The following is a 26,830-nucleotide window of genomic DNA, read 5'->3' as shown; positions in this document are numbered from 1 at the left end:
AGACGTCCTTGACTCTCTGAGAAAGGAATGTTATTTTGACTATATATCTCCCAACTCTAAATAATTCCCCCTCCCATTTTTCCACAGTAGAAAATGTGGCAGGCCTGTAGGCACAATGTAAAAGATGGCTTCCAGGCCTGACACCATGACAGTTTCCCAACCAGTTTTGAAATCTCTTCTCCACTCCCCTAATTAGCAGCAGCCACTTACTGTCTGCTGAAAAGAGAAGGGAAGGGAAAGAAAATGGAGGAATAGGGAAAAAGAAACCTCCATGCACACTTCCTGGTCCATACTATACATTCCCACAGTCTTTGACCTTTGTTGTGCCTCTGCTGTCTTCCCTGATCCACACAACATTTCTTGCTCTCTCCCCACACACCTTCCCTGATCTATGCCACCCCATGCACTTTCATTGAATCAGGTGGCACGTCTTAGATGCCCCCATGCACATTGCCTGACCTGCCTCTATGTGCCTTCCCTGACCCATCTTGGCCATTATCACATACCCTTCCCAACTTCCATTGCCACCCACTGCACTCTATTCCTAATCTGCACAGCACCCGCTTGCACTATGCCAAGCACTCCAGGCACCCTTTCTAAACCACAACATCTTCCAGGCACCATCCCCAACTAGCACAGCGTCTCATATATCCTTGCAACCTGCCTGCAGTCTTCTTGACCTGTGCTGGGTTCCAACCAGTCTTACCACCAGTTCTCTTCGTGCACGTGCTTTGCGCATGATCACCTGCATAATTTTTATTCTAGGGAAACTATCACTAAATATATAGGACTTGTTGATATAAAAACAACTGCTGGTAACAAAGTTTTTTCCCTCCATAATAACCTAAATTATTTCACATCATGACATTAATTGAATTCAAAGTAACAAGTTGAGATGTGTACCTTTGTGAGTGGGTATACAATTATGGTTTTCAAAATCATAATTCAGAAATGAAGAATGTCATGTTAGCACATTTACAATTACTCATCTTATCCATTATAAATGCTTTTCATTAATTCACCAGTATTCTCTCTGTCAGTTCCTGATTTGTATGGAATCTTTACTTCATAAAAAATTATGGATATAAACAGTTTAAAGTATGAGAAGTAAACAACACGCAGAACTAATATATTTGAAAAATAAATGTATTAAAGACAATAATGAATAAAAGACAAATGTACCTAACAATTTTAACAGTTTAATACATACTCTGTTCTAAATATCTATTTATTTCATAGTACATAAGTAAAAAAAGCAGGTGTGGATCCATGAAATATTTATTTATAGCAAATATTTATTTGTTTACTTATTTAGTTGATTTCAGCACTGCACGACTCCAGATCATCTCTGAACGTCTCACAATATCACACAAACCAAATTAAAAAAATACAATAGACAATAGATGAACAAAATGGAAAATGTAACCTGCCCCAAAATTCAACCAGCACAGTAATAATAATGTAACAATAGCAATGATAACAATATTAAAAAAAAATGATAACACAACCTTTTGGTAGCTATCTGGCAGCTATCTAAAATGTTTATAGTCAGTGTTCATACAATCGGCTGCATAAATCTTGTTTAAAACAGCAAAGAATTTCTTTTTCATTAAGCCAACTGCTTTTAATTGGCCCATGTTAACACAAAAAGAGAAAGATAGCCTCCTGGGCAAATCTGAAAGATGAGTTCTCAATGAAAGCACTCCAACCTGGCATTTACCATAGTTTCTCCGTGAGGGTAGTAATTTAAAGTAATGAGTAGTCCTTGTTGAATGACCTTCTACATCTGTTGCAGAACTGCCTATCGAATCTGTAATTCACTTCTCATCATTCGCATTTTAGTACAATTAACCATGCCATCAAAAGACCCTGAACAAAGACATTTTCTACATATGTTCATCTCTATTTAATCCAGGACTGAGGAAATGGCACAGGTCCATTCAAAAACTTGCCAGTGTACAAATTATTGATTGAAGAAAGGATTGTATATAATAGGAAGAAAGCAATGCTATTGTTTGCTTGCTGTGCATCAGTTTTTCAAAGAATGTAAGAGGTTAATTATCTAGTACCATAGAAAACAATTAAAAATCCCTTTCATCAAATGACATTGTCAAGTATTAAATGTGCTGTTTATAAAAAGAGATTATTGTTTTGTTGTTCCTAGCATTTATTATTATTTTGTTGGTCATGTTTCCAGAATGAAGCAAGCTACTGGCTTTGCTAGAACCCTTGGTGGAGTTTGTTTGTTTGTTTGTTTGTTTGTTTGTTTGTTTGTTTGTTTTCATTAGTTTCAGTTTTCCCTTAACATTGGTTATAAAAAACTTATTTTTCTTCTTGAGAATTATATGTTCACTAACTATAGCATAACCCTGCAAAAGAAATTACAGTAATATACATAGATTTTTAGCAAATTTTAATTGTAAATGTAAATTGTTGTGATTTTAGGGAGAAGTAATGTTTGTTTAATAATAATAATAATAATAATAATAATAATAATAATAATAATAATAATAATTATTATTATTTTATTTCTATACCGCCCTTCTCCCGAAGGACTCAGGGCGGTGTACAGCCTATTTAAAAACACAGACAAAACAACAATATAAAATTTAAAATAATTAAATAAAGTGGCTCAAATTTAAAACCCCAATAAATTTAAATACCCCAATTTAAAACTATTGTGTTGATAGTCCGGCCTGGCAGAACAACAGGGTCTTCAATGCGCAACGAAACACCCGGAGGTCGGAGATCTTACGAATTTCCGGGGGCAGTTCGTTCCACAGGGCTGGGGCTCCCACAGAGAAGGCCCTCCCCCTGGGCGTCGCCAGCCGACATAACTTGGCTGATGGCACCCTGAGGAGACCCTCTCTGTGGGAACGGACTGGTCGGTGGGAGGCTATTGGTGGCAGAAGACGGTCTCGAAGGTACCCAGGTCCTATGCCATGGAGCGCTTTAAAGGTGGTAACCAACACCTTGAATCACACCCGGAAGACCACTGGGAGCCAGTGCAGCTCGCGCAGGAGGGGTGTCACATGGGCACAACGGGTTGCGCCCATAACCACCCGCGCGGCCGCATTCTGGACCAGTTGGAGCCTCCGAGTGCTCTTCAAGGGCAGCCCCATGTAGAGAGCATTACAATAGTCCAACCGGGAGGTGACAAGGGCATGAGTGACCGTGCGCAAGGCGTCCCGGTCCAGAAAGGGCTGCAACTGGCGAATCAGGCGAACCTGATAAAAGGCCCCCCTGGCCACGGCCGTCATGTGCTCTTCTAAAGACAGCCGTGCGTCCAGGAGGACACCCAGATTGCGAGCCCTCTCCGTGGGGGGCAAAGATTCACCCCCAATAGTCAGCGATGGCACCTGCTGACTATATCGGGGCGCCGGAAGCCACAGCCACTCGGTCTTGGAGGGGTTGAGTCTGAGCCTGTTCCTCCCCATCCAGACCCGCATGGCCTCCAGGCAGCGAGACATCACATCAAGGGCATCGTTGGGGTGGTCTGGGGTGGAGATGTACAGCTGAGTATCATCAGCGTACAGATGGCACTTCACCCCAAAACCACGGATGATCTCACCCAGCGGCTTCACATAAATGTTGAACAGGAGGGGCGAGAGGACTGACCCTTGCGGCACTCCCCATGCGAGACGCCTCGAGGTCGACCTCTGTCCCGCTGCCAACACGAACTGCGAGCGGTCGGAGAGGAAGGAGGAGAACCACCGCAAAACGGTGCCCCCTATTCCTAACCCCCTCAACCGCTGCAGCATGATACCATGGTCGATGGTATCAAAAGCCGCTGAGAGATCTAATAGGACTAGGACAGAGGAGCAGCCCCTGTCCCGAGCCCTCCAGAGATCATCCACCAACGCGACCAATGCCGTTTCTGTGCTGTACCCCTGCCTGAAGCCCGACTGGTACGGGTCTAGATAGATAGCTTCATCCAGGTGCCGGGGAAGTTGTCGTGCCACCACGCTCTCAACAACCTTCGCCACAAAACGAAGGTTGGAGACTGGACGATAGTTGGCTAATTCAGCCGGGTCCAGGGAAGGCTTCTTGAGGAGGGGCCTCACTACCGCCTCTTTCAAGGCGGCAGGAAAGGCACTCTCACTCAAAGAAGCACCTATAATCCCCTGGAGCCAGCCTCGTGTAACCTCCCGGGAGGCCAGTACCAACCAGGAGGGACACGGGTCCAATAAACACGTGGCGGCACTAATCTTACCCAGAACCCTGTCCACATCCTCGGGAGTCACAGGATCAAACTCCTCCCAGATAACATTCTCAAGACCTGTTGTATATACACAACAGCTAAGAACAATCATTCCATTAATAACAATGAAACAGGATTGCGGACTGACTAGACTGCTGTATATGTGTGAGTAACAACAACAAATGGACACAAAGTCTTATACATATCTGAAAACTTGTAAGCTGCCTTGAGTCTCCAGAGAAGGGCGGCATATAAATTAAAGCAAAAAAAAAAAAAAAAACAAGCAAACACTGAATGTTATTATTTTAGTTGAGGTATATTGCTTGTTTAGATGGCAGCTACTAACTGACCTTGGTTGAACATCCTGCAATGACCCAATTGTCTGGAAAAGATCCTAATTTTGGGAAAGGTGGAAGAGAAAAGATTACCAACCCCACTGGGAGACCAGTGAAAGAACAGAATAAGGATAGATTATTATAATAAAATATATTTATGTAATTCCTGAGAGTCACAAACAACTTGATGACACATAATCATTTAATTAATTAAAAGTTTTTTTAAAAAAATAAACCTGACTTTTCATATAATAATAATTTGAGCCTGGTCAAAATATTCTATGCTCATTAATTTTCTTGGCTAGGCTTAGTATTCTCAGATATCATTTCCAACACCAAGTTCAAAAGCATCTATCCTGCTTCTTCAATGTCCAACTTTTGCTTCGACAAAGGGTCACAGGGAAAACCATGTCAGGATTCCAAGTAATACACAGATAGCAAACAGAACTCCAAGGCAGGTAGAATAGATTTATTGGGTATATATCATATTGGCACAGACTGGTGAAAACAGACTCTAAGTGTTCCCAGGGTTTTCACCTAATTAAAAGTAAAAGTTTTTTCCCCCTTTCGCAAACAATCAGTCACATGGTCCAATCAAGGTGCTGTCCGGTTGCCTGGTAACTTCACTCTATCAGCTTTGGAAGCCATATTAACATTGGAAGTTTCCATGCTGCCACCTTCTTACACTTAGGAAAGTAGGAGGGGGGATTTCGTAGTGGGATTGTAGTTAGACATAATAGCATTCTTCTTTTCGGACAAGGTCATGGTGTTCCTGCATCTGGAGGAGGAGTGGTTGAAGTGATGGTTCAAGTTGAGACGGATGGTGATTAGGCCATGTGATGGACTAATGGGTGCAGGGACTGGATTTGGGGTTTTGATTTACTGAGGGAAAATCCAGAATTCTCAGATTTGGGTTTTCCCAGGTATACCAGTATATCTAATCTAATAAATTGGAACTTTGAGCAAATGCCTGTCTCTGAGTTTTTAGTTGCAGTTGGGTTCTTCTGGAATGCTGACACACTCCTCCTCTCTCAAGCCACCTGTGGGAATGTCCTTGGTTCCCAGGAGAAAATATTTTGTTTTGGCTACAAAACCATAGCTATTTCTATTCCCCACTCCCCATCCCTCAGCTCCAGTGTGGCAACACTGCAGCTTCAAAATGGTTTCGGTCAGAGCAGCTTCAGGGTTGACACATTGTCTGCATAATTCTGATCATTGTAGATTTTCTTTACCTGCAACAGCATCAACAACTAGGTATTCTGACTGCTTTAACTACAGCATAAATGTCATTAGAATTCCAAAAAGAAAGCCATGATGAATTGTTCTAAAGTCTATCTAGTACAGTAGGAATTGGCACTTTACTTTTTTAAAGGTTTGTTTTTAACGTAAAAAAGAAAAACTAGGTCATTGTCATGCTACAAAGCAAAGCACTGTCATCCAGTATCATATTTCTTTCCAGCAATGCCTTTGGTCTTCACAAAAATTTCATTAGGATAGTGAAGAGTAAAGCTATTGTATCTGGACAGAAAACATAGATGAGAACTAGATGGCAGCAAAGATATGAAGAAAATGTCCCCATCTAATGATAGGGTGATGTTTTGCAGTTACATACATACCAAATGTGTGTGGCCGTATTCCAAGTAAGACACTGATTATACTGCTGCCAAAATAGGTACAATGGGCAAGTTACTTCTACAACATGGAAGTTTAGCAACTGATAAACACAGCAGATGGTATGTAACTTGGCATTATGTTTGAATGATGTCCTCTTTATAACTACTGGTAGGCTGAAAACATTTTTACAGAGCAGTATAATAATTATAACAACAATAACAACCACCGTAATATTAAGTTGCAGTAAACTTTTTTCTATTCATAATTTTGGAAATAAGAGAGGCAACATATGATTCTATCCTATTTTAATCACATCTTAAGGACCTTCAAAGAGACTTTTCTGTTGTAATAACTGTTCTTTAGAACATCATTCCTTCAAAGAAATAGATTAGATTTACTCTAACCTAGCTGGATGTCCATAGGTCCTTGAAGACTTGGATTTGTTACTGAGTTTGAGGTTCTGAGTATGTAGTTGACTCCATAACATGATTATTTTAATTGCGTTGGTTGTTTTTTTTTATTTCAGCTACTGTATATGTTATTTATTACTTTGTTGTGATAATAGAATAGAACAACAGAATAACATAGTTGGGAGCAACCTTTGAGATCTTTTAGCTCAACCCCCCTCCACAAGCAGGAGACTCTATAACATTCTGCACAAATGGTTGTTCAGTCTCTTCTTACAAACCTCCAGTGATGGAGCATTCACAACTTCTGAAGGCAAGCTATTCCACTTGTTAATTATTCTCATTGTCAGGAAATTTCTCCTTAATTCTAGGTTTAATCTCTCCTTGAATAGTTTCCATACATTGCTTCTTCCCTTGCCTTCTGGTGCTTTGGAAAATAGGTTGACCACCTCTTCTTTGTGGCAGCCCCTCAAATATTGGAACATTGCTATCATGTCACCTCGAGGCCTTCTTTTCACTAGAGTAGACATACCCAATTCCTGCAACTGTTTTAATCTCCAGTCCCCTAATCATCTTTTTTATATTGTGGCAACAAAATCTTGAGCAGTGTTTCAAGTGTTTCAACCAAGGCATTATAAAGTGGTACTAACATTTCATGTGATCGTGATTCTATCCCTCTGTTAATGCAGCCCAGGATTCCATTGGCTTTTTTGGTGGCTGCTGCACACTGCTGGCTCATATTTAAGTGGATGTCTACTAGGACTCCTAGATCACTCTCTCAGTTGCTGATATTGAGCTAGGGTCCACATATTCTATATCTTTGGTTTTTCTTGTCTAAGTGTAAAACCTTACTTTTCTTACCTTTCAATTTAATTTTGTTAGATGGAGCCCAGTGTTCAAATCTGTTGAGATCCTTCTGGATCTTGAGCCTATCTTCTGGAGTGTTGGCTATTCCACTTGGTGTCACCTGAAAATTTGATAAGTTCCCATTCTATTTCCTTATCTAAATCATTTGTGAAGATATTGAAGAGTACTAGGCCTAAGACAGAACCTTGGGGTACCACACCGCTGACTTTTTTCCATGTAGATGTAGTTCAAGGGCTACACATTGAATGTGGTTTGTCAGCCAGTTATGAATCCATCTGGTGGTGATGCTGTCTAGCTCACATTTTTTTAACTTACTAAGAAGTAGCTTATGATCTACTTTGCCAAATGCTTTACTGAAATCCAAGTATACTATGTCTTTTGTTTTAGATATTTTTTATCTTATTTTTATTTATTGTTAGGCTCAATAAATTGAGAATCATGAGTTTGAGGTGGGCAGCTATACAAACAAATAAATAAACCTTAGAATTATATACATAATACATGGGATGTCTTATTATTTTGGGGTGCATGGAGCAAGATGGGGCTCCTCTTGCCATCTTACCTGATTTACAGCTCTGCATTTAAATATTTTCAGGAAGCGCTTATTTTTGGGGGAAGTTTATTTTAGTGCATGCAGTCAAAAGCCTGATTGGGCTTATTATTAGAGTATGTTTTATTTTTGGAAAACAGGGTATATATACACTTACAATTTCTAGTATAAAATAATAAATAACAACTAAAATCTATAATAAAATCCAATGTCAATTATACAAGGTGTGACTATACGATAGTTGCAATTCCTAAACTGTGTGGCCCATTGTAGATTCAACGCTAAAAGGGAAATGACTAAGCAGTGCAAAGGGTTTCCCACAATTATTATATAACATTGCTATGGTGGAGAAGACACCTCTCCTGAGCCGCAGGGACATATTTAGCAGACTTATTGATCTGCAATTGACAGGGTCATTTCTCTTTCCCTTTTTAAAAATTGGGACAACAATTGCCAAGCTCCAATCTTCTGGGACATAGCCAGTGGAGTCAATATAAGTGAATAGCACCACCAGAACTGTTATCCAGCACTCCATATTGTTCTTTAGTAATTCAGTAGTAATGAAGTTAGCACCTGGGGCCTTCCCAGTCCTGAGTTGGCCATTGAGCGATTTGATTTCGGACTCTGAAACCAGGGGCCATTCAAGTAAGTCCTTAATTGTCTACCTTATACTCTCGCTGGAGGGGTCTTCATACAAAGGTAGATGATCGCTTTCCAGGTAAGGTAGGCCTACCTTCAAAATTTTCTACGTAATGTAATAAGTCCATAGAAGTTAGGATATAATCAATGGTGCTGGTTTTGGACCCTGCCATAAATGTAACCTCGCCAGAATAGTCGCCAGCCCAAGAGCTGTTGGATATAAACAGGTTGAGTTTATTTGCCATCTTTGCAAGACAGAGGCTGGCGAAATTTGCTCTCTTGTCTTTAGAGAATCATGTGAAGCAGGCGCTGGTTCTTATGGAACCTCTGTTGGTGGATAATGATGATATTTCATATATAGTGTATAATCATCTGGTCCCAATCTGGCACTGAAATCTCCCCCTAGTAAGACCCTGGCTTTTGGATGGTCCATGTGGAATTTACTAATATAATGTTCCAACTCCATCCATACTGCAGTGATTTCATTATTTACTAAAACCTGTTTTAATTATATTTAGCTATTTTAAGGTATATTTTATACTTAGAATATTGTTTTATATAGTTGCTAAATATGAGCTGCATCAAGATTTCATGATTAACTTGTCCCCCCCCCAGTGTATACTGCAGATTTATTAAGTAATAAGTTTTTTCTCTGAACAGTCTGACTTACAGACCATTTTTAATTCTGTGAAATTGTAGCTGTTTTGCTGATGAAACTTCAGGTGCCATTGTGTTCATTAAAAATAACCCATCATCAAGCATATATAAAGACAAATAGTGTTTCAAGCATCCAACAAACTTAGTAGTACATTTATCTCTGCAAATTATTTTCTTGTCCATCGTTTGGGAATAGCGAGGTGATAATGAAAAATTTTGAAGTCATGTAGTTTTTACATCTAGGTTTGATTTCTTCAAGGGACTTAATCAAAAATATATTGAGAGTTCACTAACAGTGAAAGGTCTAAAATAACTACCAAATAAGGATTTAAAATGTACACTTACAAATACAAAATTTATAGTTCAGCTGCCTGAGATTAGTTTAAGCAGTTTTAAGAGATTGTAAGAATAAAAGCAATTAGTAGTGAGGCAGAAATGAATATCAGAATTCAAATCTTCTCTCTGTCTCTGCACTGTTTGTAATCTGATTGAAGTAAGGTAGCCAAGTGGGAAATGTAACCTTGATATCTGAGATTCAGATCAGAAATATCTGTTTTCTGTTAAATAGGTAAACGATTAAACAAAGTACATTAATATATAGTCTTTTTCAGATGCTAAAGAAACAATATTACATAATGAGGTTAGGGATAGATATCCTGCTTTGACTCTGAATTATTTGTGATAGTAGGACAAATCCACAGGAATTGTACACCTTGACTACTAAACACAAACTTCAATGAAATCTGAACCAAGTCATACATTTATGCAGAAAACTCTTGTCTTAAATCTTCGTATTATGACAGACATCATCTGAGAGATATAGGTAACATTTATTCATCTGAATTTCATTAGCATTCATTAGCTTCCAGAAAACAAATTTTGACTAAACATCTTAATAACTAATCAATTTCTAATCATAAACACTGGGCAAAAAGTATTTTTAATTAGTAAATCTGTTCCCAAGTTGATAGATGATTTTTTTAAAAGGCAGAACTTTATAAAATAAATATTGGAATGAGAAAATGGTTGGCTAAATCAGCTTATGCTAATATACAATACATATCTATCTATGTGAATTTATGCAATTCTCTATATTTATTTGTGCTTGTATTTCAATTAATTTTTATGTAAACAATAATTTAATATATTTTTAAATACATTAGGATTTTTAAAATACTATACTATTATTATATTAATGTACAGACAAACCATTTGTCAATTATAATTATTTTAATATACAATAATTTACAACAAATGCATTTAGAAACTATAACCAAAGTCTATTATAATTTATTGTGAATACTTAGTAAATATATACATTGGAAACTACAGACATGTCTGCTAACACATGATATTCAAAGTGACTAGCAAAGCAAATGAGAGTCCATGGTTGAGAAAGTATAGTGTATACCTCGACAAATATAGAAACCATTATTTTTTAATACAAAAATTAATGCACAATTCTCTAGTTTGAAGGCACTGAATTTCTATGACAGAACAGATTATTTGGGAATATGAAGTAATATTCCCTTGTTAAGAAAGTTATTTTTTTAAACTTACTATTTTTCCTGCAGAGTTTCAAATAGCAATTAGTTTTATTACAGTACCTTGAAATAGCCAAACATTCTGAATAACAGACTGTATTTATTTCTATGTATGAGACATTCTTAAACTTACTGTCAAATTTCATACATGTTGCAATCTAATTACAGAAATCAAGGTTCAGGCATTTTGTATAAGAATAATAGTATTTTCCATCTTTCATTATTAATATATTAGAGTTATCATTTAAGAATGGAAACTGAACATTATTCTACTACACATGAAGAGACAACATTGTGAGAAATAATATTTCTTTTATATTGTCCAGCTAATTCCACTAAATCTTGAAAAAGAAGTTTGAAGATAAATGTGTTAAATGTACACTGCTGACCAGAAATAAAGTCTTTTGGTACTATAGTTTAACAAAATTACTGTAGAAGAATTCAGAAAATAAATAATTAAGTAGCTGGGAATAAAGCCATTTTTTTAGAATGTGTTGATGGCTACAACATATGCAAACTTGAAAATGTTTACACAACACTTTTTCCTCTGTATTTTAGCTAATTATGTCATCAAAAGAACTGGCTTACCAAAGCCTTCCTAGAAAAATGGACTAATACAAATTTTGTTTCAATACTGCTTTCAATATTTTCTAGAATATCCCATCCAACATAAATAACATTTGCCATCAATTATAGATCTTGTAGAATAATTGGTTCCTTTTTTTTATTTCTTTTTTTTTTTTTTTTTTTTTGGTAAAGTTGCACAGACTTTGCTTCATACAGTTGAAGAGGACAGATTAAATAAAGTCCTCAGTGTTCTGAATCCAAATTCTGTATTTCTGTATTTATTGACTTTGGATCCATTTCAATCATGATACTCTCTTGGCAATCCAATTAAAAACCATTTCAAAAAAATGTTATTTATCATTGCTTGTTCACATTGAGGAAGGCCTCATCATCTATCTTGGTAATAATTTCCACTACCAAACTGCTCATGGCAATATTCATCAAAAATCTGTCTTCCTTGATCTAAAAACATTTACTCTATGAATATGCCTGTATTCTTATATGATAATAGTAGCTCTTGGCCGTCATCTGTATGGCATGTTTTCAGGTATTTAGAAAGTGGTATTATGTATACACTAAAACATTTTTCCTCAAGATTGATATCACCCAACTTCCCAAAAGTCATTTTACAAGATCCATCTACCTGTACCTAATCATTATCCTTCTTCTTGGTACCTCTTCTTATTTATCTGAATCATGACTATGTACTGTATATGCATCAAACATTTTCCTATAACTTTGGAAACCTTGTTATCATAAATCATATTTTCAGAAGGCCCATAAAGAAATAGGAGTGTTTAGTATATTTTAATTCATTATACCCAATATATAATATTAATCTATCCATATTTTTTTTATTGAAAAGTTTTACAAAAAAAAAATACAAAAATTTTCTTCCCCCCATGTGTCCCCCACCCTTTCCCCACCCTTATCCCACCCTCCCCCCCAGACTTCCCAGAGCAAAATACAAGGTATTTCATTTAATCAGTCATAAACTAGATTAATCTACTTATCCTCAAAGTACTAACTCTCCCCCCTGAAACCTTAACTCCACTATAGATAACCTAATACTTCTAATACTAACATTCATTCATAAGCTATTTGATATTTTCTTGTCTGATACTTATTTTGAATATAATCAATCCATCTTCTCCATTCCGATACGTATCTTTCTTGCGTGTGGTCCTTCAAGTATGCTGAGATTTTCGCCATTTCTGCTAGGTTTGTTACTTTCAATATCCACTCTTCAATAGTAGGCAAAGAGTCCTTCTTCCAATATTGAGCTACCAACACCCTAGCTGCTGATATTAAGTTCAAAATCAATTTAGTCTCTGATACTGTACAGTCCGTAGTTATACCCAATAGAAACAATTGAGGAGTAAATTTCAACCTTCTTTTTAAAATATCCATATTATTTTTTGATCCCAATTATAAGATAACAGAAAATAATTGTACAAAATGCAAAGCAAGTGACCGAATTTGGGTTACATATTCTAAATAATCTGCAGTACTTCATTGCAGAATTGACACATAAATATTTGAAAAGGCTGTTTCCCTGACATTTCCATGGCAGGCATTCTTCTCTTCCAAAAGAGAATTAAATAAAGAAAGATTGATGTTTCTAAAATGGAAGAAAGTCTTGGAAGGTTCTGGTAGATGTGAGGAACCAATGGAAAAGGAAAAAGAAAGTATTAATTGGCCCCAATGGCAAAGCCTAATCTATATCCATTTATTAGGCCCAAATGTATTAGTTTCTGACAGATCCTTCTTAAATCCATTGGTGTGAGGTAGTTTTTAGACCACCTAAATTTATTTTGAGCTCAATCACTGATCTTTCTCACTATTACCCATGATGGGAGGTATGATGTTTCCAAGGTTTCTATGTGTTTCTCAGTCTCCCTGGAGATGACAATGATTGAAGACAGAATCTTTTTCATGAATAATGTATGGACTACCACTGAACCACTCTAACTGGGAAAGATTACTGTCAATGATAACGAATAAATCAAAATCTTCTAATCTCACAGTGGTTGGATATATCCTCTAAGTACATCTTTTTCATCAAATAAACTTACCCCCTACTCATGTTCATATTATATATTTCTCAAATTTTCTACTCGCACACAGCAATTATTTGCATTTTACTCAGAATTATATCTCACACTGTTCACTGGGTTTTATTTACTGCTTTAAACTGCAATCTTATCACTCTTTTCTGATAATACACTCTCTTGACGAAAATGTGTACTTCTGAAGTATATAGAAAGATCATGGGAGCAGAGGTAAAATTATAAGACATGCATAATTACATCATCACATAAATGTCATGACTTATATATTTGAACCAAATGCCAGGATGCAAATATGGAATAGCATTTGCACAGTAATGTCATTCATCATTTTGGAATCAGCAAAAATTGCTACTGATGCCTTTTAGTATTGCTTTATTAATCACTAATATAAATTCTAATTTTTCACTCTATCCACAAGCATTTATTTAGAAGTAGTCCATTTACAATTCTAATGGATTCATCTACAAATCAAAAATTTTTCATAAAATGTATTGGGGAGCCACCTATATAAGGTAAATGATCTTTGACATATATTCTAAATCAGCACAGCTTGTATGGTGAATTACATCCTGCAGTACTGATAATAATGTTTAAAGTACTCAGAGTTCTTATACTGCAGAACTCAAGAGAGAACAGTAAAATTTGAAGAAAGAAGTAAAGAAAAAAATATGATAGAACAGAAAATGTAAATACATTGCTAATTTATTTATTTTGTAACAAATCCCAAGGCTATCTCTATGAAATAATGGGGGTTTCAATAGCATCTAGAAAGAAGCTTTAATAGCATCTAGCAATTTTTTTCTGTTAACTTTACATGAAACAGAACCTACAATTTATATTACTTTGTATATACCAAAAGGCAGTATATAATTTCATTATTCACCATCATGATTGTTTTCAGGATATTAAATGGAGTGAAGAATCATTTGTACCAGAAGCTTAGAAAGACAGTTCCAAGAATCTTATTTGGGTATGCCTAGGAAAGCACTAGACTAGCAGTCTTTCCTCACAAATTCAGCCATGACAAATCTATTCTTTCAAAATAAAACTTTTTAATTTTTTTCATTTGCAGTTAATGTTGAATTGGCTTTCATCCTTTTACTCTCTACATTTTTTTTCTTTTTATGACCCTTTAATTACTTTTATTGGGATGAGCTCAGGATGACTGAATGGAGCTGAGCATTTACTGACCGATGCCCTTCCTAAATTCCTACTCAGAGTTCACAGGAGATATTTTCTCTTTATGCCCTGATAAAGAAACATCTGTCACTGCTTAGTATTGAACTCTCAGCCTTCTGAGTGGAATGCAAGAATCTTCACTTCTAGGCCACCACACCATTCACTTTCTACATGCCAAGACATTTTATAACAAGAAGAGCTGCATACCTATACAGTAGACCAGTGGTCCCCAACCCCCGGTCCGCGGACCGGTGCCGGGCCGTGGAGTACCTGGCACTGGGCCGCGCAGCGGCCGGGGGACATAAACGCTGCAGCGCAAAGGCTCCTGGGCCGTGCGCAAAAGCTCCTGGGCCGTGCGCAATGGGCCGTGCGCAAAAGCTCCTGGGCCGTGCCCCCACCCCTGCGCGCGCTCAGCGGGCCGCGGCGATAAAAAGGTTGGGGACCACTGCAGTAGACCATTCTATTCTCCATGTTCCCTTCTTTGTACATAGCTATAATGAAAATAATACGTTTGTGCAGTATTTCAGATTACAGGTAGTCCTTGTTTAATGACTGTTCAAAGTCATTAAGAATGATTTTGCAGCTGTAAAGCATTTCCAACTGCCTTAGAATATTGCACTGCCTTATGTGATGCATCTTAGGTGCTTGGTAACCAGCTTGTAATTATAACTCGTTACAGCATGACTATAACTTATTATTTTATTTATTTATTTGCTATTTTAGAGCAGAAAAAATATCCATTGAATATGCTGGATTCACTTAATGCCTCTATGGTTTGCTAAGCAACCATGTAGTTTGACTCACTTCACAACCATCGTAAAAATGATCCTTAAATAAGTTCTAACCCTAGTCAATCCTAAGGAGGGAGCTATTCCTTATTTATTTGGAAATAGGTTCAGTGTATGTGTAAAGAGGGTTCTTTTCTTGTCCTTCATCTCAGGCAGCCAAAACATCAAAATAGCAAGTTTGGCTATTGTAAAACAAAAAGAGTGTCTTGAGTAAAAGAAGTGCATGCAATTGCTAATTGAGTTTCAATGACATCTGTCAATCCCTTTTAATCTATTTTAATCTATTCTGCCTTTCTTTCTTTTCATGTAACTCAAGGTGGCAAATGTAATACTGCTTCCTCCTCCTATTTGTAACAGTTTAGGAATATTATTATTTCACTACTTCTTCACCTTTAAAGGCTGCTCTAAATTCCCCATCCCTTCAGAAAGTGGAATAGGAAATATCACTAACCATATCTCATTCCCTTCCTTGACAGGGTAATTGGTTTGATGGATAAGGGGAATGCAATATATATAATGTGACTTTGGCAAGGCCTTTGACAATTCCAGATGGCATTATCAAAAAGTAATTGGAGAACTGTGAGCTGGCAGATGGCTACAGCAAGGTAACAAATTCCATGGGGGTAGTTGTGCTACAAAACCAACAAAGACTGTTATGGCAACTTAGATATTAACTATTTATTGGAGGATAACTAAGGGATCTTAGAGCCCTCTTCATCAGATAATCAAAGCAATTTCTTCCTAATTAGAATACCCAAATATCTGAATTATAAAATAGAAATAAATCTTCATAATATCATCATACAAGGAAATGCCTAAATTGAATAGAATGAACATTTTGATAAATTCAAGTTTCTCAAAAGTCTTCCTTGAAAAATTATTTATTTATAGTAGTTTGAGATCATTGCAAGATATAGTAGACAGAAATAGCTTGTGATGGTTGACTGTCAGTGTTTGATCTGTGTCAATTTATTTTCCTGCTTACAGACAGCCTATTTATTTTGTACAAATAAAAATCAGAATTGTTGACAAGTGAAGGAAGCAATTAAATTCTGGATGGATATAGTTATTACATTTGCAAAAATTGTATGTTATGGATTTTGTATGAATTTTATAAATATATAAAATTCAATGTTTTCTTGCAGAACCTGTGGCATCTTCTTTACTGCTAGCTAGTTGTTTTGAAGGTGGCATTAGTCAAGTGAGGCAGAATAAAACAGAGGCGTATGGCTCTGCTTCATATAAACCTGTAACTGTATCTATTTTTTTTGTTTAAATTAGTTACATCCTCAGAGAAAAATTGGTTGCTTTGGTTTTTCACAGATTCCTTTCTCAGCCACATATCTTTCCTAGAAATATTTTCTCCTGTGACTGCAGGGTTTAAGAGAAAGGAAGCACTTGCCTTTAGCATCTAATAACAAAAATAATTGTGTGAACTACGTATACATAATGTATAGTTTGAAGGACTGGAAGTTATTGGTTTTTTTAATATTGATTCCTATGTTTTTATTATTTAAATATATATATATTTTAAAAAATATATCTCCCATTAAAACCAAAATTGGATAATTAATTATTGTCTCCTTAATTTGCTTAAAATAATTAAAGTATCTTTCAAAGTGTATTTTTCAAAGTATTTTCCGTAAGCTATCTGTATTGTAAAGTATATTTTCATATTGTGAAATGAGTTCATCTGTGTATTTAAATATTTACATTTTGACGTTCTGAGATAAATTCAAAGGAGTTTCAAATATTTTAGGAAATGGAATTTGTACAAATTGCAAATAGTGTAAATACATGTGGATCTAGGTATTTATGCATCTATGCATGCATGTGTGTAGTGTTATATTAATAAAATGATTTCAATCATGTGTGATACAGAATACATGCTGCAACATGGATTCTTCACAAAAACATGATCATGTTACAAATGTTGTATTTAAAATATTTCATAATTTGTGCTAAAATGCAACAGGTTGGGTTATATTCAATAGTAGTATGTGGAAAAGTTCTGTTAAATGCCAACTTGTATTTCTTTTTACAATGAATATTTTAGGCTAAAATAAATAATATTAAGTAAATTTCAGGAAAAGCAAATATGAAAGAGCAATGTTGAGAAGCTTTATCTTTGTTATATCCTAAGAGATCACTATGGAAATATGTAACGGAACTTGTAAGCCTGAATATGTTGCTGACTAGTTCCTATTATTCTTGGCCATTGGCCATGCTAGTTATGGCAGGTGGGCAATGGCATTAGAAAAGCTAGAGGCTCCAACCCTTATTCCAACGTTTTCTCCATTTTTCATAAATGTTTACAGAGCTTTTCTTTATTTTCATTCTCAGTGCTTTCCTATGCATATTTTCCTTATACCTTATACCTGTTCTATTAAGCATTTATACTGTTTAACTAAATTTAACTGATACCTTTTTGACAGTTGCAGCCTTGAGTTAGGAAGTGTGGCAGTTGACTATAAACAGGGTATCTTCTTTTCATTTGGCAAACATTCTATATTAACTTAGCTAGTTCTTATTTTGCTCTGTGTATATTCTATGTAATGGTTACTTACATAGTAAATATAAAAATCAAATGTAATCATGTATGTATAGAAGATATCAGTATGAAATCCACATTTTTAGATCAAGCTCTGTGGAAATTTTGAGTCCTTTATAACAACTCCTACATTAGTTGTTTTTATATGCAGTTGCTGATGCATAAATTACCATTATGAACAATTATAATCACCCCATTATTTGAAAAATGTCCTGAAGAGACAGTAGTTCTTAAGTTTCATTATAAAATCTTTCTACAGGATAATATTTAATATGTTTATGGTCACTGAAATAAGAAACACTGTGATATGAACCATTCCACACTAGAGACATTGGGTTCCATTCAACACATTTCTAAGTGAATCCAATTTTAAGAATCCATTTATTAGGATGGTGCATCCACTTCCAACAAAATCTTTGGTGCATACCAGCTAGGAATATAGCAACTTATCTGCAACTTTTTAAAGAAGATTCATTTTTCCCCAGAATCATGTGAGAGTCACCAATCCTAGGAAAAGACATAGTGATTTTAAAGAAGAATATATAGATTTGATAGAAGCTAACCCAAAGTACTAAGATTTACTAATGCAGAGCAGTGGGGTCAAAAACATCCAGAGAATATTGTGAACCCTGAAGTGAAAGAGCCCATCTTTTGAACATATGTTGACGATACACATGGGTACAAAGAGGTGGGGCTTTTATCACATGCTCCCAATCATCATCTTGAGTTTTATGCACCATGATTCTAGCACCACTAATTTAGTTTTGCAAAGAGGGATCCATTGGTCAAATCATGTAGCATCATTCCAAATTATCTCTTTATGATGGTTTAAATTCACTGCATTATCTTTAACCTGGAGTTATCCTTTTCCTTTTCAGCACCCTCCTTGATAGGTATGGTCAGGAAGGACTGGGCTTCTCAAAACAGCATTGCCCTCTCATGGCAAGAGCCTGCTTTTCCTAATGGAGTCATTCTGGACTACGAGATCAAGTACTATGAGAAAGTAGGTTTTGACTACAATAAAATAAAACCCTTGAATTAGCCTCATATTCTAACATTTCCCCCTTTTGTACATCAGTTTATAGTATAGCCTGTAGGTGTTTATTTTTATGCCAAAGAATTGGCATTTTAATTTACAGGGCCACTTTCTGGACAGCTGATACTTGCAGGTCTTTTTTTTTTTTTTCCATTTTAGATTATGTTCATTAAAAAATTGATTCTTACTTTGGTTTGGCTGTTACAACCAATGGCCTGCTTCAAGTGGGTCTGCTCAGTGGTGACCTCAGTTTATGGCAAAAACTTTCAACCATACTTCATCACACACAAAATATCACACACTTGGAAAGAATAAATAGCATCTTAACTACTGAAAACTAGTAATGGGAAATTAATTATTAGTTCTGTGTGCAACTTGTTATCAGTCAGTGACATTTCTGATTTTAATACGTCACATTTGGTTGCTTTTCAATCCCAATGTTGAAGAAGAGACACATCAATATATATACATATCAGTTTTCCTAAACTATCTTGGCATTACATCTTCCAGAATGTCAGCAAACGGCCGTGTTGATTGTATATGCTGGATATTGTATGAGACGCTAGCTTGTAGGAAGTTTCTGTAAAACAAATTTGAGTTTTGCAGTTTTTTTATTGTTTTGAATAAATGCTAATTTTTAATTTGAATCTAATAATAGATCACATAAATTATATAGAGATTAATTATGTGTCCATGATACAATCAGTATTTTTTTAAAAAAATACCAGAAATTATACACCAGCATATATACAAATATACAAATACAGCAATGTATTATATTAGGCTGATTAGATTGATTGATTTTTTAAAAAATTTTGAGGTGCCTACTCCAAAAAGTTTCTTGGTTGGTTACAGTTTTAAAAAAGTACATAATATAAAATAAAACCTAAAAACACAAAACATTTTAAAATGAACTTTAATACACAATAGAAATATATTTTCCCATGTCTTCTTCCAACCTTCAATCCTCTGACACCCCCTATTTGTCCTCTGTTTTGCAGAGTTTGGGCAGAGTTTCTAAACTTGGTGTGGTTAAGGATCTACTACAAGAAAATATGATATTCACTATTTTTGGGTTCGTCTTTCTCAGCTATCCCTCTTTATAATCTCATATTGCTTAGGAGTGTCTCCCATCCCACAATGGAGTTGCTGGAATAGAAGTTTTCATTCCATGAATTCATTTTAACTCAAAACCATTTTGAAACAAAATTGCAGTATATACTGCATCTAAATATTCTGCAGGCTTTGCTAATGATTTTGAAGTGTCCTTTGTCTCCACTTTTGTTAGAACAGTTCAGTTAACAGCCTATCATTTTGTATTTCTTCTGAGCAATTATTAGTGTTATAATTTCTGGCAGAATACAGGTGCTCATAAACGTTTGTAAGCTATAGTAATTATTTTGTTCAATTGACAACATTTTGAAGGAGATAGGTAGTCTAGACACACCAAATATCAATCAATCAATCAGTCAATCTTATATTTGCAGTGACCTTGTATAAACAAGACATATCTTAATCAATGACTTAAAATGAAAAGATTTCTGGATAGAAGTACCTTGCTTTTTATCAGTGGCAAGTATCATGTCCTTTCAAGCATAATCAATCAATAATGAAATAATGTCAGACATACTGTTGTGTAAATATAACTTCCATTACTTTAAACTCATGAATTCATAATGAAATTTATTACACCAGCAAAATTTATACAAGCTAATATGAGCTACATGCATAAATGTATGTAGATTTCTTTTAAAAAAAATCTATAATTCTTTATTATGCTTAAAGAAAAGTCTGAACAAACAATATGTAGTCAGATGCTTGGCTATGTATAGCAATGTACAAAAAGCAAATATATTAATGATTTGTGAAATACTATTTGGTCTGGAACCTTAGTTCAACATACTTTTGTAGACCTAATTATGCGAATAGAAAATAGTGAAGACGACAAAATAATGATGTAGCATATAATATTAAAAAGTTATAAAAGAAAAGTTGCTTCTGCTAAGAATATAGAGATGGAAGAATATATACAAAATTAGATTTATTTGTCTCACATGAATAATAATGGTGTTAAAAAATAATAAATGAAGGACAAAGAGATATAACTTCTCGCCTTGGTTTTTCATTTCAAGCCTTTTCATATTATTAAGAAAATGTAGTCATGAATATCTACCCATAGCGCAACTTCATAGTGCAACTAAGCCCAATTAAAAAACTATAATGCCATAATCATTGTAGACCTTACCAATTAGTATAAATGTAGAAGAGATGGATGTATCCATTTCTGCCACATTGTATATAGTATGTTTATTATTACTGAATGTAATATTGTGTTCTTCTGATATGTCAGACTAGAAAACCAGACCTTTGAGGAGCAAAATTACCTAATTAAAGAGTAATAACCATAGTTGTGTCATATATACAGTATTTTTTTAAAAAAAAAATTGTGGAGAAAATCACAAATGACTTAAAATTACACTGTATATTGTTGCCCCCTACCCTCATCTCAGCCAGTGTAGAGGACAGATTAGAATTGCAATTCTAAGAGACCTAATGGTGTACACCTAGGTTCCAGAGAATTTTTTGTGGTTTTGCCTACAATTTGTTGGGCAGTTGTGTGTTGCATCTGGAAGTTATCACATATAAAGGCATTCTAGAAAAAGGATTATATTAAATCTTCTCTAAATCACAAAAAAAAAGTAGGGCATTGTATTCTGCCAAGTGAACGTTATTGTGGGGCAGACATTGTATTGTAAAGATATTTGTGGATGGTATGAAGAGTTCCTACAAGAACAAAATAGTGATAAAGAGATAAATATGCTCTAGTGTAGCCTGAATTGAGTATTTTCTGTTTATTTCAACCATGGTTTTTTAAAACCTGGTATAAATAAAGTGAGGGTTGGGAGTCTTTAGTGAACTACACAAGAAGCTATTTGTTTTTTCTAAGATGAGGCAAGCTGAACAAAGGACACACACTGGTGTAATATGTTTACACTATGCAGAAACATTGTTTGGATTGCTAATGTACAGCATTGATAATTGTTCCAATAGGATGGTCCAACAGAATGGGTAGATAGATAAGTAGCTAGACAATATCAGTGAAGCATATGAAATTGAAATGTACAAGTTCTTTTTTCCCCCCCAAGCTCTTCAGTTATTTTTAATATGGAAATTCATGAATCAGCTTATGTATGAAACTATAGATATCTGAAATTTGGACATACTGTATCAGAGATAGCTGAAATAAATATTTACATCACTTTCAGTCACCCAGTTCTGCATTACCTCTAACTTTGTTAAGTAAAAGTACATGTTCACTCTTAACTGCGTGGATTGATGGTGTTCTCTTTCAGTGAGACATGTTTCTCACTGACATCGCATTGATGTCCAATGGACCTGCTTTCATTTTGTTTAAATGTAGAAATGAGGCTCAGAGTTATGTTCTATTTATTCTATTCCCCTGCACAGCAACTAAGTCAGCCCTTATCATTATCTAGAATGAACTACGATAATCAAAGTTCTGGCATGTTGAAATAAGTCAATATCCACCTATTATTCATTGAGATGCCTTTTTCAAAAATAATTAAATTTAAAATAAGTCATGGATTTGGATTTGGATATGAATTTGAAGATGAGATTTGTACATTTTAGAAATTACATGTTCATCATTAGCACACAATTGTAGTTCAGAATCTGTCTTACTTTGCTCCATACCATAACTATTTTTATCTGTTTTGAATCTTTCTGATAACCATAATTGAGAAAACCATTGACAATTATATCTCTCTGCATTAGTAATTAATCTGTTGATTTAATTTTATACTGACCTTGGTGGTTTGTAGAATAACGTGTAACATTAAACTATAGTGTAACATTATGTCCAATTAAGTTCGTGAATTTACGAACTTAAACCTCCTTCTGAGCAGGATACTTGGACTCCCGGATGCTACTAATCCCAGGAGGGATACTGGTTCTATGGACATAAGGCCAGTTGGAGGGGGAATATGGCTATCTTCACGCCCGGATTTCCATCAGAGTTTCCATGGGTGGCCTAGGTGACAGCATGGCTGCCCTGGAAACTTCCGGGGTCAAATGATACGCAGCTCCTTTGCCATTGTCGTGAGAGGACAATGGAGCTTGGTGGCCTGACCATGGACTGGAATTTTCCCTATGTTTGTAACATCGGTGGTACCCCCTACCCTTGGACTTTGGCTCCCCTGATGATTATATGTACTCGGTGTCGGAACTCCTCGCCCTGCGAGATTCTCCCCTCTCGCAGGTTTGGCCCTCCACATTATCGAGGGCCTATCTCGATGACAGACTTTGGAGTCCAGAGAGATGGCATGGAGCAAGGAAGAATTTGTGGGGTTTTTTAGGGAATTTTTTAAAGATTTTAAGGGGTTCTGGGAGGGGGGTTTGTAATGATCTTTCTAGAGAAATTGGGAAGAAGACTTTGGGGGATGAGGGGGGAAATCCACTGGGGTCAGAGCCGAGCCCGGCACAGGGTAACGATTCGGGAGGTGCTGGTCGAGGGATTGGGAAAGGAATGGGGGATGATACCTATGAGGTCTGTACCATCAGCACGGTAGATGGGAGGGGCAGATATGGCGGGAGCAGGGGACCATATCATGTGTTGGGGGCTCGCACTCGCTGTTTGAGAGCAATTGCTTGCCCCGGTCCCCATGGCTCCTCTCGGAGACTAGGTGGCTTAGACACTCAGGATCTGGGCCTTTGGCTGATGTTATGCAATGCTAGGTCCATGGTAAATAAGGCCCCCCTCATTCACGATCTTATACAAGAGGGAGGAGCGGACCTGGCGGGTATTACGGAGACCTGGTTAGGCCCGGAGGGCGGTGTCCCTCTGGTTGAAATGTGCCCACCAGGCTTCAGAGCATTCCATCAGCCGAGAGCCCAGGGGAGGGGCGGGGGGGTGGCGGTTATTATTAATGAGGATCTGGGTCCTAGGGAGACCACTGTGCCTCAGATAGCCAGATGTGAGTCCCTCCTTGTGAGGTGGGGTCGTGGGGTTCAGATGGGCTTGTTGCTTATGTACCTGTCTCCCTGCCACGTGGCAACAGCCCTACCTGAGCTACTCGACGTGATAGCCACGGTGGCAGTAGATACACCCAGGCTTTTAGTCATGGGTGATTTCAACTTGCCATCCATTGGTGAAACGTCTGAGGTGGCTCGGGAGTTCATGGCTTCCATGACGGCCATGGACCTGACCCAGTTAGTTCATGGTCCTACTCACAGGGGAGGTCACACTCTGGACCTGATTTTTGTCTCTGGTCAGTGGTTGAGTGGTCTTATTATTGGGGATATAGACGTGGAACCCTTGTCATGGACAGACCACTCACTCGTTCACCTGGATCTTCGAACCGCTGCCCCCCGCCGCAGGGAGGCGGATCCAATTAGATGGATCCGCCCCAGGCGCCTGATGGATCCTGAGAGGTTCCAGACGGAGCTTGGGCCATTTCCTGAGGTTCTAGCACATGACTCGGCCGAGGAGCTGGTAGCTGCCTGGGACCGGGCAGCTGGTGGGGCCTTGGACCGAGTCGTGCCTTTGCGGCCTCTGACCCGGTGCCGATCCCGTGCGGCTCCTTGGTTCACTGAGGAGCTGAGGGAAATGAAGCGCCGGAAAAGACGCCTGGAGAGCGGTTGGAGGGCCAGTCTCGCTGAATCTGATCGAACACAGGTAAGGTCACATATTAAGGCCTACCTAGTGGCGATAAAGACGGCAAAGTTTAATTACTTTTCCGCCTCTATTGCGTCATCAGGGAATCGTCCGGCCGTCCTATTCAGGGTAACCCGCTCCCTGCTCCATCCGGGAGTGCGGGAGGATCCCTTGGAAGGAAGGGCGGAGGATTTCGGACAATACCTGTATGACAAAATCGCTCAGATCCGGGGGGATTTGGACTCTGACTGGGTAGATCAGGGCAGGGTGACAAGGAATAGTCTTGAGAATGTTATCTGGGAGGAGTTTGATGCTGTGACTCCTGATGATGTGGACAGGATTTTGGGGAGACTTAGTGCGGCCACATGTTTACTGGACCCATGTCCCTCCTGGTTGGTACTGGCTTCCCAGGAGGTTACATGAGGCTGGCTCCAGGGTGTTATCAACGCTTCGTTGAGTGATGGTTATTTCCCCACCGTCTTGAAAGAGGCGGTGGTGAGGCCTCTCCTCAAGAAGCCGTCCCTGGATCCAGCAATATTGGCCAACTATCGTCCTGTCTCCAACCTTCGCTTTATGGCGAAGGTTGTTGAGAGTGTGGTCGCGCGACAGTTTCCGCAATTCCTGGAGGAAACATCTTATCTAGATCCATTCCAGTGGGGTTTCAGGTCTGGGCACAGCACGGAAACGGCATTGGTCGCGTTGGTTGATGATCTCTGGAGGGCTCGGGACAGGGGTTGCTCCTCTGTTCTGGTCCTGTTAGACCTCTCAGCGGCTTTTGATACCATCGACCATGGTATCATGCTGCACCGGCTGGAAGAGTTGGGGGTGGGAGGCACCGTGTTACAGTGGTTCTCCTCCTTTCTCTCCGACCGGTCACAGTTTGTGTTGGCAGGGGGGCAGAGGTCGACCTCGAGGCCTCTCATTTGTGGAGTGCCGCAGGGATCGGTCCTCTCGCCCCTTCTGTTCAACATTTATGTGAAGCCGCTGGGTGAGATCATCCGTGGCTTTGGTGTGAGATACCACCAGTACACTGATGACACCCAGCTGTACATCTCCACCCCAGGCCACCCCAACAATGTCCTTGATGTGATGTCCCAGTGCCTGGAGGCTGTGCAGGTCTGGATGGGGAGGAACAGGCTCAAGTTCAACCCTTCCAAGACTGAGTGGCTGTGGCTCCCGGCATCCCGATATAGTCAGTTGACTCCATCACTGACTATTGGGGGCGAGTCGTTGGCCCCCACAGAGAGGGCTTGCAATCTGGGAGTCCTCCTGGATATGCAGCTGTCCTTGGAGGAACATCTGACGGCTGTAACCAGGGGGACCTTTTGTCAGGTTCGCCTGATTCGCCAGTTGCGGCCCTTTCTTGATCGGGATTCCCTGTGCACAGTCACTCATGCCCTCGTCACCTCTCGCCTTGACTACTGCAATGCTCTCTACATGGCGCTCCCCTTGAGGAGCACCCGGAGGCTCCAGCTGGTCCAGAACGCAGCAGCGCAGGTAGTGACGGGAGCAGCATGGCGCTCCCATGTAACACCGCTCCTGCGCGAGCTGCACTGGCTCCCGGTGGTCTTCCGGGTGCGCTTCAAGGTGCTGGTTATCACCTTCAAAGCGCTCCATGGCATAGGGCCTAGCTATCTTCGAGACCGCCTGCTGCTACCGACGACCTCCCATCGACCCGTGCGCTCCCACAGAGAGGGCCTCCTCGGGGTGCCATCAGCCAAACAGTGTAGGCTGGTGACCCCCAGGGGGAGGGCCTTCTTTGTGGGGGCACCTACCCTCTGGAATCAGCTCCCCCCAGAGATAAGGAGAATCCAGGACCTCAGTGCCTTCCGTCGTGCCCTTAAAACCCATTTTTTCAAGCAAGCCGGGCTGGCTTAAGAAGAAATTTTTAAATGTTTTTAAATGTTTTAAATGTTTTAATTAGTAGTGAGTTTTAATTGGGCCAAATTTATATATCTTTTAATTGTTTTTTAATATTTTTCCTGCATGTTTTTTAATTCTGGCTGTACACCGCCCTGAGTCCTCAGGGAGAAGGGCAGTATAGAAATTCAATAATAAATAAATAAATAAATAAGCTCTTAGAAAGTAACAAAATATGGTAGATAAAAAGACTCAGTTTCAGCAACTGAGCAGAAAATGATAAATATGT

The 26,830-nt window shown here is 38.1% G+C and overlaps 1 protein-coding gene across 2 annotated transcripts in view; it reads left to right on the top strand.

Moving 5' to 3' along the window:
- EPHA6 (EPH receptor A6) overlaps window positions 1-26,830 on the top strand; it is a 443,720-nt gene that overhangs the window by 279,399 nt on the left and 137,491 nt on the right. For both annotated transcript variants that reach the window (XM_070943735.1, XM_070943736.1), the window contains one exon: window positions 18,850-18,974. In XM_070943735.1, the coding sequence (XP_070799836.1) occupies window positions 18,850-18,974 (125 nt within the window). The remainder of the gene's footprint in view (window positions 1-18,849; window positions 18,975-26,830) is intronic.

This window comes from Pituophis catenifer, unplaced genomic scaffold (assembly GCF_029215685.1).
Source record: "Pituophis catenifer annectens isolate HBS135680 unplaced genomic scaffold, rPitCat1.0.hap2 SCAF_4, whole genome shotgun sequence".
NCBI lineage: Eukaryota > Metazoa > Chordata > Lepidosauria > Squamata > Colubridae > Pituophis > Pituophis catenifer.
This window is presented reverse-complemented; position numbering and strand designations above follow the sequence as displayed.